The following is a 13546-nucleotide window of genomic DNA, read 5'->3' on the forward strand; positions in this document are numbered from 1 at the left end:
GCAGTAACAGTCTGCTTCCTATGGAGCATTTTATTAATTTTTTGTGATTTTTTTTCCAGGTGGAAAAAGCAGCCCTTCTCCTCCACCACCAGATGTTGCCCAATGTGATCTTATGATGAGATTAGGATTGTTACTTGGTGATAAAGGGTCCAGTAGTGAACAACCAATCTGTCAAACACAGACAGAAGAAACCTTTACTAGTGTTTCATCCCTTGGAAGTAGTGAGGCCCAGGATAGGGGAATCTCAGATGCCAGCCCATTCTCCACTCTCACTGGTATAAAACCAAAATATTTTGTTTTACCCTTCCTATTTGGTAAAGCTTTTTTCAGATTTGCAATATGCTGGAAATTTGGTAGTCCAGAAAAAAAAACTGAAAAGCGTATTATTGCTTATTACTTGCTAATAAATTAAGTATTTTTGAGGAAGGATTTAAAGCATACTGTGATTTAATTATGCCATTTTCACAATTTTGGTGATAATTCATACTACTTGGTGTTACAATGCCCTCTGCATCAAGATTAATGTTATTGTCATATATTGTCTGTACTCTATAGACACTTGGTTTTCGTGCAATAGAATTTAACAATATATCTCCAGTAAAAGCATAAGAATGTCAATTATAGTGTTTCACAATATTCTATACCACTATGATGGGACTTTGATTGATTTTGGGGGTAAAAACTTGAACTTTTAAGAAATTAAGGGGCAAAAGATGGGAACCAGAAACATTTAATTTCATGATGTCCAGATATTAACTTGAGTTACTTGAATAATAGTGAATTAATCTCTTTGAATTTGTATTACAAGATGCTACACCACTAAACAAGACTGGGATTGACTTTGGGGGTTAAGACCTGAACCTTGTAGGAATTAGGAGCCACAAAGGGCCTGAAGCAAGCACTTAATATATGTCTGTAGAATGACTTTGATCTCATATAAACTTTGCTAGAAAATGCCATACCACGATAGGAAAATTTGGATGATTATTGGTGTTGTGACTTGAGCCAAGTAAAAAGAAGTCAAAGTATTATTTTACTGATTTCTGGATGATAACTTGGGAATGGATTACTTTGAAATTGTACCACAAGGTTCCATTATCCCACTGGAGTTTGTTTGTTTGTTGGGGTTTAACGTCCGAGCAGCAATATTTCAGCTATATTCAGACGATGAACATGAAATGGATGATAAAATGAACATGAAATGAAAAAAAAAAGGATGGGACACAAGGACAGTAGGGTCGACAAATTTTGATTGCCACTGGAAAAAGGGGGGGGGATGGGTAAGGTCGGGCAATTTAGCCTCCTGTGGCGGAGCGCAAAGGTTCCTACTCCTATCGAATACCACAGCAGGGTTCTTTAACGTGCGAGGAACGGTGCACCACTATGGTTTGCGGTCAGGTTTTCCGTATTATAGCCTGACAACCCCAGCATGTAACACGCCAGGGGTACCCCATTCCACCACCTGGGGCACATATCCCAGTTGCTCTGTGGGCAGAGCGCCTAGCCCCCGGCTAGGTTTCTGAGCACTATTTAGTCGCCTTATACGACAAGCTTAGCGCTGCTGCAGGCCTATTCTTTTAACACCCGGACCTGCACAGGGCCTATCCCACTGGAAGTTTGGGATTTATTTTACAGGTTTTGACTGGAATAATTTAGGAATACAGAACAAAAAGTGACTGCTTTGATTCTGGTCAGATTTTTATCCTGTGTCAAATATCTAATTATCAAAATTCAAAGCTGATTTAAGTTTGAATGGTGTGTCAATACTTGCCCCAACTGTTCAGGGTTCGACTTCTGCGGTCGTATCAAGCAGCGTCCTGCAAAGCATTTTATTTGATCCATGTGCAACCCAATTTGCACAAATACTGTGAAAATGACTTCATTTAAAATCATTGATTTAAATTGATCCTAGTTCTTTTGGAGAGGGCAATGTATGGTAATTTTTCACACAGTTGCTTTTAAGTTTGAGCTTTTTAAATTAAATCCCATTGGGCAAACTACTTATAATTTATGTCTTTATGATAAGGTTTAAGGTTTTTCTATATGATTTCATATCGAGCAAAAGGTGCCTCATTGGAGAATTGATGTCTCTGTCCCTCGTGGTCACAGGACAATGAAAATTGGATCAAAAGTCAACCCTAATTATACTCCCCGCAAGCGAAGTTTGTGGGTATAGAAGTTTTGCCCTGTCTGTCAACTGTTTGTCTGTCCTGAACTGTTTTCTAAGTATCTTGGAACATTGTTCTGAAACTTTGTGGGATGTTATATAACAACATAGATAAGTGCATACTGTCAGGAATTTATGTTTAGACAAAAATTAAAGAAATGATGGCTGTTGAACTGATAGTTGTTCAGCATTTTGGTCTCATGTGTTATCCACAACTCCTTAGGATGTGCAAATTGTCAGGAATTTATGTTTGAAAGAAAATTGTAGAAATGACAGCTGTTGGAATTTATTCATTTTTCATCAAAACTTTTCTGATGTGTTGTTCACAACTCCTCCTTAAGGACTCGCAGGATTGTAATGAAACTTAATGGAGTGTTAGATTATCATATTAAGATGTGCATATTGTCAGGAACTAGTCATATTCTGTTATTATGTTGTCAGCATAAAACAGTATTGATTGCTGCAAAATTGTGTGTCAAAAGTGGGTAGTCTATCCATTGTTTATGAATCAAATGTCCACATTGGTCCCCAATTGTACAGGGTTCAACAGGCTGCAGGGATATTAGTTCCGTTAGGGACAATGTCTAGTATTTCTCTAAAAACTGATTTTCTTTTTCAAATGTCTATATTCCCTTCATGTTTTGTAAAATTTTGAAGCATTATCGATCAATTGTTAGCTTAACAACTAAGATTAAATTACTTCGATGTAACAATATTTAAAATCATATGATTCCTTTCAGTTGGGTATTAGGACATGACCAAATAAAAGTTAAACATTGTGACCTTAAAAACATCTAAAATGTTAATTGTGTGTTCTTTTCTGATATAGGGACTTGACTTCTCTTTACTATGACTATTAAGGTGTTTAGGGGTATTGTGAGTATGTTTAATAAGGTTTTGTAACTTTTTTTTTGTAAGTTTCTTGTTATTTTTTTTATAAACTTGCTTTTTCTACAATGAAAAATAAAAAAAAGTTGAGCACATAAAAACATTTTTTTAGCACTAAACATGGCACAATTAGATCAACACTTGTTGTTCAATAAATACATGTACATGCATGCAGCAACGATGTTGTTCTTTGTTCTTATAAGCACAATTTCACATATGATAAAAATTCATTGACCACAAAATAAAACATGTTAAAAAATGACTTCTAGATCAAAACAGGAGCATGTAAACAAGTTTATTTCTGGATTTATAATTCATGCCACTGAATATAGGATTATAATAGAGGTGACAATTTTTAAAAAGGGGTAAATTTACATTATAGCAGCTGAACAAATTAAACCTAACACTAACTGATAATGTGAACCACCAATCATACACAGAGATCTGTCCAATTATAATGTGAACCACCAATCATACACAGAGATCTGTCCAATTATAATGTGAACCACCAATCGTACACAGAGATCTGTACAATTAGGAAGTCATTTTTACATTTTATAAAACAAATTCATCTTGTGAACAGTTTAACTCTTTATTTTGAATTTTTCAGCACATGTCAACTGAATCATGATTCATTGATTTATATCATTTTTCATGGATATCTTAAGTGATTTCCTTGCTATTATATAAAAATAGGTAAAATTTTGGTATTTTTTACCGCAGTACAAAGTCATAAAAACTACTGATGTACTAGTGTCAAAATTATTTTCTCATTTCGATATATATTTTAATATATAGAGCATGGAGTTTCTAAAACTAAAACAGGTGTGACAGTTTAGAGGTCACCTGTTTTTTTTAACCTGTATACAAAGTTCTCTGTAGTAAGAATGAATTGAGGGTAGGCTCCAAAAACCTATCATTTTGGGAAATGTGACCATGGCAGAAAAGACTGCATAGAAAAAGTTAAAAATGAGACATTTTACTTTCAGTATGAGACTACTGTAAAAACAGCAGTGTGCCATACTTTAAAACCAAACTCCAAAACTAGATTTTTTTTTTAAATGCCCTCTTCCGTACTATTTATTTTGCATCAGAATAAGATTAAGGGCAGCAAGCAAACCTTTGATAGAACATCTGTGCCAAAGGTCATGTGATTTAGCCACTGTCGTTAAGATAAATTACTGATAGTTTGCCATACATTCAGCTTCAGCATTTACTGTTTCTACTTTATCTTTTATTACTTTGCATTTGACAACAAAATCACCAAATGATAGAAAATTAAGAGTACTGTATAACCTACACTTACTGAGAAGAAGAATCATGATTGACTACTTCACTATTTATAGCTTCATCTGGGAGTGAGGGTAGATTATCTGGTATGCACATGGGATGTGTGTCATTACTTCAGTCTTCTAGGGACCAAAACATTGACAGTTCTAACAACACCAGTCCTCAATCAACATTTCAGAGACCACATTCTATAACCAGTAAGTATTTAAAACATCATTACATTGAAAGAAATATCTGGTAAAAGTCACATGAACTTACAGGGTTCAAAATTTTCCTTTGTTTTTCTTTTTTTTTTACGGTAAATTACCTGTGTTACCAGTACTGAAAGTAGGACACGTTCTTCTCCATCTGTCTGACACACTTAAAAGGTCATGGTTAAAAGTATGACCTTGACCTAAGTTAATATTATATATATTTATATAGTTCACCTTAAAGGTTCCACACATTCAGAAAAGTATTGTGTTGAACTTTATATTATGAGAATGGATATGGTGAATATGTCAAATACCCATGGATCTTTAATAAATGAGAAGGAAACCCTCACACCACATTGCAGGCTGCAGCTGGCCCCAAAACAACATTATACACAGGTACAGCAAAATAGTTGCTCCCATATGCTCCAGCAATATAAAAGTAAACTGAAAGTAAAAATGAAACAATACATACCAAGGCCAGAAATTCCTGACCTAGGACAGGCACAAAAAATGCTGCTGGATTAAATTACTTTGGCATGATCACAACCCTCCCCCTTTTTAAAACTTGCCACTGTGGAAAAAATAATACACAATTAAACACACTTTAAAATCAGTTCAAAAAAGTCTGAGTCCCTTGTTAAAACAGAAATAAAGAAACTTATTATATGTTCCATAAATGGACAAAGCAAAGGACTACTAGCAAATAACTGGCATGCTTGTTCCAGAACAGTTTAAACCTACAAAAAGCTACGCCTTCATCATATGTAATATCAATCCCTATTCTTCCTGTTAGTGGTTGAGAACCAAAGTACATCATAATTCATAAAATAAGGACACAACCTGTCATGTCAAAAACTACTGGCTGACCATTTATGCCACATTATTTTACCCTGAGCACTAGCAAGGGGTAAAATATTGGCATAAATGGTTCAGCTCATGGTAAAAGAATGATAATGGAGTTTCCTTGATTTATTTAGATTCAGTAAAATGTAATATAATGACAATATGTGCTGACAAATATATGATGGTAACACAGGTGACCAAACTAGTTTTTGGTCTGGAAATTTTCAACAGTCACTTTTAAGAACCATATTTTTTCAATTATGCTGGCCCATATTGTTTATAGTTTCACTGTATTTTTTTAAAAGAAAAACAAGAAATTATTTTCCTTATAATGTGATTGAAAGCAAGGGTACCATAAGTGAGCCATTGCTCACAACTTGTTCTTACAAATATCTGCATTTCTTTATTTTAGCTTCACAGCCAGGGCAAATAGAGGATTTAGGATTATTTAACAAAAGACATTCACCAATGCGTAGATCAGCTAGAGCTGCAGTTGGCCATCATTATGAGAGTAAAGGACATTTGATGCGGGCCAAACCCCCCCAGTTGTATTTATTTCCTATTAATTTTGAGATTCCACATCCTGATGGAAAACCTCCCTTTGTTGGGCGAGAATGGTTATTCCATGAAATTAGAATGGTAAGTTTCTAATAAGATGTATACTTACTTACCGTCTTTCCCTTTGTCTTAATGTTGGACAGGGTTTAATTAAGATTCAGGGGTTAAAAAATGTGTGTATGACCGCCTGTCTGGAAAGGTGTGCATGATGTGTTTGGCTTTCTCCTCCCACAGCTGCTGATTTGCTTTTTTGTAGGATGTAGATAGATGTAATGGAGAAGTACAGACCCAAAGGAGTTTTATTTCCATAAAATATATATATTCTAAGCTAAAGATAGTTGAAATTAAAAATTTCGACAGTCCATAGGTGCACTTGTTTTGTCTGGCTATATACTCCCACAGGTTTTAGAATTCCGAATAGGAATTATAGGGTACAATGGTTTGTCCAGCTATCTGCTTCCACAGCTGTTTTATGGGATGTTTATATTCATAATGGAGATTGTAGGGCACTCTCTTTTTAATTGCACAAGTTGTTTTTTTTCTAAATGGAGGATTGTTGGACTTATCAATTTCAATATTGAAAATGTTTGCAAGTGAGGAAACTTCTGTTTCAGTGATGTTATAACTTCAGTTATTTTGAAGTTTCAAATAATTTGATTACAATTACTTCACATTTTTTGCTAGAATAATAACATCCTAAAGTTTTTTTTAAATGTGTAGTTATGTAAAGGCCTAGCAATTATTCAGTAACTTGATATTATTTTTTTCAATTTATGCTGTATTGTATTGATTTAAAAGATGTTAATAGGACGTTTTGTTGAAGAAAATTTTGCATTCTTTGTGGGATATGTGAGCATGCATACTCAGTTCTTGAATTAAATATTTTATTTGATTTGTTTTTGTTATTTCAGGTATTAGCTGGTGAGATGACATCAAGAGGTGTGGTGATCTCTGGAGGGATTGGTGCTGGTAAAACAGCCATCATAGAACAACTCATTGATTGCAGTTGTTTTGGTGATGGAAAAAGTGGACTTATTGAAGGTAATGGTTCCCTTAAGATTGCATTTTTTATTTATACCTATTTTACATACATTTCATGCCTAGATAATAACTTGAAAATAGATTTTTTAGCTGAGTGGCAACAAAATTAAACTCGGCTGTTGGTATGGTGATGGCGAGCAGGCATTCGGGCGTTAGCGTCTGGACAATAACTATAAAAGTTTCAAACAAAATTTTGGGGTATTGCTGCGTACCAAGTCTTTTCTAATCTTTTTGAATGCCTGAAAAAACATTCTAATTCCTTTTTATCAGGTCCTTCTACATGTATTTCTCTTACAAACAAATTGACTTGAGTATCCAAAATGGGGACCCGTCAGGTATGTGAGCGCCCTCACTAAGGTTCTTCAAATTTTACAGGAGTTATGGGATTTGTACAGGTAACACTTTGAACATTTTAAGGATGCAACTCCTCAGATTTTGATAAAATTATGCAGAATTGTTAGTCACTATATGTAGTTGAGCTTCAGTGGTGCCATATTCCCAAAGGAAGTTTGAGAATGACTTTGCATGTTTTGACTGGAACCATTTAGGAAAAGGGGCTAATGAATGACCACTTTGGTTCTGGTCAAATTTTTATCCTGTGTCAAGTGTTTAATTGTAATCAAAATTCAAAGCTGTTTCAAGTTTGAATGATGTGTCTATACATGACCTCTGTGGTTTTTTCCAGCTGCACTCTGCGAAGCATTTTATTTGTATTTATAATTATTTTTTTTCTATTTCAGGTCAAGAACATAAATTGCAGCATGACCATTATCATTCAAATGGAATAAACTATAGTCCAACATCAACATTAAACAGCTCTCCTCACTCACATCTTACTGGGAATATAACTTATGATTCACTGCATAAACTTGGATCACAGGTTGTAGCATTCCATTTCTGCCAGGCTGACAATAATGTTACATGTTTAGTACCAGAATTTGTTCATAGTCTTGCTGCTCGATTGTGTCTTTCTCCTCAGCTTTCTAGTTACAGAGAACTGCTTTTACATGATACTAATTTACAGGACATCTTGAGTTTAAAGGAATGTTTAAAAAATCCTTCAAATTCTTTTTTAAATGGAATAGTTGAACCTTTAAAAAAATTGAAGGAGACAGGAAAGATACATTCAGAGAGTTGTTTAATTCTAGTTGACTCATTAAATGAGGCAGAATTTCATAAGCCAGATTATGGAGATACAATAGCATCATTTTTGTCACATCACATTGAAGATTTACCATTGTGGCTGAAGTTAATTGTTACTGTACAAACAGTAATGTTAGATATAACACAAGCTCTACCATTTTCACATCTCTGTATAGACAGGGATCCAGAAAATCCTCACATTGGTGCAGACCTTCAGGATTATGTTAATTATCGTCTGGAAACAAGCCCTAGTGTCAAAAATAACATTGCTCTGAATGGACGATTTGACACAACTACTCAGACTAAGTTCTGTTCTCATATGCAGACCCTTAGTAAGGGTTCATTCTTGTTCTGCAAATGGACATTAGATCTTATTGAACAAGGCCATTTGGTGCTAAAAAGTTCAAATTATAAAATTCTTCCTATGAATATATCAGAGGTTTTTCTTTTACACTTCAATATTAAATTCCCCAGTGTGCGTTCTTTTGAGAAAGTTTCACCTATTTTAGGAGTCTGTCTTGCAACTTTATATCCTCTGAAAAAGGAAGAGATTTTTGCGACCATTAATTCCGGTTATACACAGAGGTATATATCATGGGAGGACTTTAGCCATAGACTTCAAGTGCTTTCTAAATTTATACATGAGCGAAAGGATGGCACGTACATGTTCTTCCATCCTGCCTTTAGGGAGTGGTTAATAAGACGAGATGATTCTGATAATCCTAAATTTCTTTGTGATATAAGGTGAGTTTTTTTTTGTTTTAGTTTCAAGGTGTAAAATTAGTGAAAATTATGAAACATAAGTAGACATAAGTTAATTTCTATGGTGCCTCATTTTCTTATGTATATAATGTATACTTACATGAAGATCATAATTAATCATGACATATGAATTACTGCACCAGTAGCACAAGGTTACACTGAATCCCTAATTGCTGATTCCCATATTTGATAAATCTTATTGAAAAAAAATTAAGGTTGTGCAAATTATGTTCTTTAAATGTTATAGAAAATTATATTCATTTTCTCTTAGAATGTCCATTAGATCAGACAAAATATTTTAGATATTTCACAGAAGATTTGTAAACATTTTGAACATTTTAATGTAGAAAATAAATTCAATTGGCTACTTTCATGAGAAAAAGTGGAGTTTGTTACACTTAAGCAAATTTTTGTCATTAAAGTTTTGAAATGAGAAAAACTTTGTGTCAAAGAATGATTTATGTTTTAATATGTGTATTAGTCCTTATTCTTCATTAATATTTATTCAATATTTGTACATATATTAGCTTAATAATTATAAATATTTTGTAATCATTTGTGAAATATGTCCTTTATAGGCCAGTGATTGGTATCAATGAAATATTTTATTCTAATGTATTCTGTTTTGCCAATCTTTTATTAAAATGACAAATCTTTCATGTTGTAATTTTCCCCATATTTTAGCTAGTAGACTTACAACAAGAAACGTTCAATTTTTTATCTCATCTGGCCCAATAGGGCCGTGTGAGCTATTGCCATCACTTGGCATCCCTCGTCATAGTTGTCGTCTGTTGTCCATTGTTAACAATTTTTCAAAACTCTGCTCCTCTGAAATAACTTGGCCAATTTGATTAAAAACTTGTTTGAATGTTCCTTAAAGTATTCTGCATAGAACTGTTGTGGGAATTTATGTCATTACTAAAAATAGAAAATAGGGGTCGGACAGAAGTTTTTAGCATATATCTCAAAAACAGTAAATTTTAGCAAAAGTCTGGTGATGTAAAAGTGTTGAGCATGATGAGATCCATTTGTGATCAAATTTTCATATAAATCTGTTGAGCCATGTTGAAGTTATTGCCCCTTCTCGACATTTTTCGCTATTTTAATGTTTTTACCTTAAAAAATCTTCTCCTTTGACACTACAAGACCAATAAGACCCAAACTTGATGTGAATGTTCCTTAGGGTGTTCTGCATAGAATTGATGAGATATTGATCTGTCGAAAAAAATGGCTGCCATTACTAAAAATAGAACATAGGGGCTAGACAGAAGTTTTTTGCTTATATCTCTAAGGTTAAGCCAAAGCCTGCTAAGGTAAATGTGTTTAACATTATACGATCTATCAGTGGTTAAATTTCCGTGGAAATCAGTTAAGCCATATTGGAGTTCTGTCCTTCTTCAACATTTGTTTGCTATTTTTAATGTTATTTCTTTCACAAATGTTCTCTGACACTACCTGACCAATTATAGCCAAACTTGGTATGAATTTTCTGTAGGGTGTTTTTGATCTGTTGAAAAGTGTGGCTGCCATTACTAAAAATAGAAAAAAAGGGGGTCAGATGTTCAGAACATCTGTAAGTTTAGCCAAATTCTGACTGGGGTAAAATGTTCAGCATGATGAGATCTATCTGTGGTCAGATCTACTTAGCCTTATTGGAGTTGTTGCCCTTCTTCAAATTTAATAAAATTTCTCTTCAGAAATTACTGCACTGAATTTAATGGAAATTGAAATGATTGTTCCTTAGGTGTGAGCATTAGAAATTTTTTATCCAAGAAAAACATGGTTGCTTTTACAAATATAGAACGTTGCTTATTGGACCAGGTGAGCAATTCAGGCTCTTTAGAGCCTCTAGTTTTATGAATGTTCTTTGAAAAATTGAACTACAGCTATGAGAGAGATATTGGGTAGATAGCTGTTACCATTATACATTTATTTATCTATAATATATCATTTTGCATTCCCCTTACACGATACACTGATTTCAAAAAAAATTTCTGTCATACAATGATTTCAATCTGTTGTTGTCGTAATTGTCTTGGCATTTGTTAACTTTAATTTATTTATGATAACTTGAGTAAAACCTATCTGATCTTTTTGAAATTCTAGGGACATGGTGGAGGGCCCTCTAATTTTGGAGGTTAATCCCATCCCTTTTTTATTTTTTTTATGATGTCATGCCCGCTTCCATCTTTCAATCCAATTTCATATATCTCATATGGTTTTCTAGTTAAAAGGTCAAAGGGGCCACACCCCAAAAAAACTTTTTTATTTTTGTCAGATTGAGAAAAAATTTTAATTGAATTTCAATTTTTTTTCTATATTGTGTCCAAACCAGTTGCTGTGTCCATAGTGAACAGTAAGTCCCTATGCTTAAGTGTATCAAAAACTAGTACATGTATTGTGTCCACACTTGCCCCAAGTAAACAGAGTTTGGCATGTTGCGGTTGTATCATGCTGTGTTCCACAAAACCTTTTATTGATTTAATTTTATATCTATTTTTAGACATGGTCATGCTCTTATGGCATTCAAATATTCCCGAGTAGATGCACCTCTATCAGCAGACAAAACAATAGAACTTGGTCACCACATACTGAAGGCTCATATATACAAGAATATAAGTAAACAACGCGGATATTCATCACGTGATATGCAGGCATATTGGATGGCACTCAGTGCAGATAACCTCAATTCTGCCCTAGCATGTCACAGAAATCTGTATTCACCTAATGTAAAGGTTTGTTGAAGATTTTTTTTTATTTTCATTACATCAGACTGAAGTAAGGCTTATTTTGGTTTTAGAGGTGTTTATCACATTTATGCAGGATTTAAGGGGCCAAATTGGGCCAAAAACAAACATTTTTTTCTGGTTTTATGGCAATGACTGGTGTAACTGTATCTAGATATCTATGAATGCAGAAGGTTTTGATGGGTGGATACCTTTTAGGAATGAAGGGAAAATGGATCAGGAATAAGCATTTTTTTTCATCTTAGTATAAAATGCTTATTCCTATGTTATACAATTTTTTTTATTTTTTATCACTTTCATTCAGGTAAAAATTTTGTCTAGCATGTAATCATAGACCAAATAAGAGATGTTTCCAATTTTATGTTGTGTCCATACTTGGCCTTATTGTAAGATTATATGGAAGTGTACCCTGTGAAGCATTTTATTTATGAATATGATCATTTTTGTTTATCGTTGCAGCCATAACTTATGCAAATTTTATAAGAGATATTTCATGGATGCTTCATGCAAAATTAGTTTCAGTCCATAAGGAGTTTCAAAGTAGTAGATCAAATACAAACTGATTGATAATGGATGGGTAGAGGATGGACAGGAAGATGCAAGCATAGAAAAGAGCTTTAACTTATAAATTGACAAATGGAGAATAATCTTTGAAGCTTTAACTTTATATGAATACCTGTTTAATGATACACACATGTTTCTAGCAATATCTTGATTCCTGTTTACAGAGTCATTTTATTACATCTCCTGCTAAGTGCTATGGATATGTTGTGTACAAGTTGCAACATGTACAAACTTGTTGTACATATTTCAATTTGTATGACATGAAAATACAAATTGCAACCTGTTCAATTATTTCTGTACATGTTTCAACTTGTACAAACTCTTTCATTAATTAAAGGTTTACCATTTTGATTCAAAAAAATTTACCTTTAAAGTTAGATCTTAACATTAAAACTAATAATTTTGAAAAATATGGAAGAAAAACTAATTGAATCAATAACAAACCAATAATAAAAATAGTCAGACTGAATTGTGCCGATCAATCACTTTTGAATAGATGTCAATGTCAAAGCCAACACTCAAACCGAAACCAACCCTCAAGTCAAAAACCAATTCTCAAACCTAAACCAACCCTCAAATCAAAAACCAACTCTCAAACCTAAACCAACCCTAAAGTCAAAACCGACTCTCAAGTCAAAAACCAACTCTCAAACCTGAACCAACCCTCAAGTCAAAACGGACTCTAAACGAGATATGAATTGAAACTTTCTTCATCAGGTCATCACTACTGGTGTAACTGTATCTAGTTTTCTCACCTAATACCAAAAAAAGTAAAGTATGTTAAGTGCTGGTACCAGTAATGTCATCCTAATTCCATCAGTTTCAAGGGAAACATTGTTGAGTGTAGTTAGAGAGAGGTTGTAAGTACGATGTCAGTGGATTTTCTATTGTCATTGTAAAACTGGAGCAGTTGTAAGATGGGGAGTTGTAAATGCTGTAATGATGAAGTACTATGTAATTCCAAGTTCCATGCATCCTCAACTTGTTGTAATAAGTAGAACAAACATTATTATAATTCATATTTTGTGAATATTTATGATTTTTCACTTTATTATAAATTGTTTGTGTTTGTTAATTTAATCAATTTCGCACATTTGCATTTGCACTTGATATATTTTTATACTTATCTTGTCTATGAAAAGCTTTGTACAAGTGTCAACATGAACAGATATAATTGAACAGATTGCAACTTGTATTTTTGTGTCCTGCACATTGCAACATGTACATTGATTTTGTATATATAGTGATCATGCTTTCCTTTGTCCTCAGTTCTTAGCCACATCTCTCAAACCACTAAATGGATTTTAATGAGACTTTTACATGATTTTTATCACATGATGCTATAGTGC

The 13546-nt window shown here is 33.6% G+C and overlaps 1 protein-coding gene across 3 annotated transcripts in view; it reads left to right on the forward strand.

Moving 5' to 3' along the window:
- Positions 1-13546, forward strand: part of LOC148612428 (protein TANC1-like) — a 78867-nt gene that overhangs the window by 45051 nt on the left and 20270 nt on the right. For all 3 annotated transcript variants that reach the window (XM_088593849.1, XM_088593846.1, XM_088593845.1), the window contains exons 6-11: positions 60-275; positions 4402-4542; positions 5795-6021; positions 6852-6981; positions 7722-8868; positions 11390-11621. In XM_088593849.1, coding sequence (XP_088449975.1) covers positions 60-275; positions 4402-4542; positions 5795-6021; positions 6852-6981; positions 7722-8868; positions 11390-11621 — 2093 coding nt within the window. The remainder of the gene's footprint in view (positions 1-59; positions 276-4401; positions 4543-5794; positions 6022-6851; positions 6982-7721; positions 8869-11389; positions 11622-13546) is intronic.

This window comes from Perna viridis, chromosome 7 (genome assembly GCF_037379345.1).
Source record: "Perna viridis isolate PV_CMFRI_1.1 ecotype Kerala chromosome 7, ASM3737934v1, whole genome shotgun sequence".
Taxonomy (NCBI): Eukaryota; Metazoa; Mollusca; class Bivalvia; order Mytilida; family Mytilidae; genus Perna; species Perna viridis.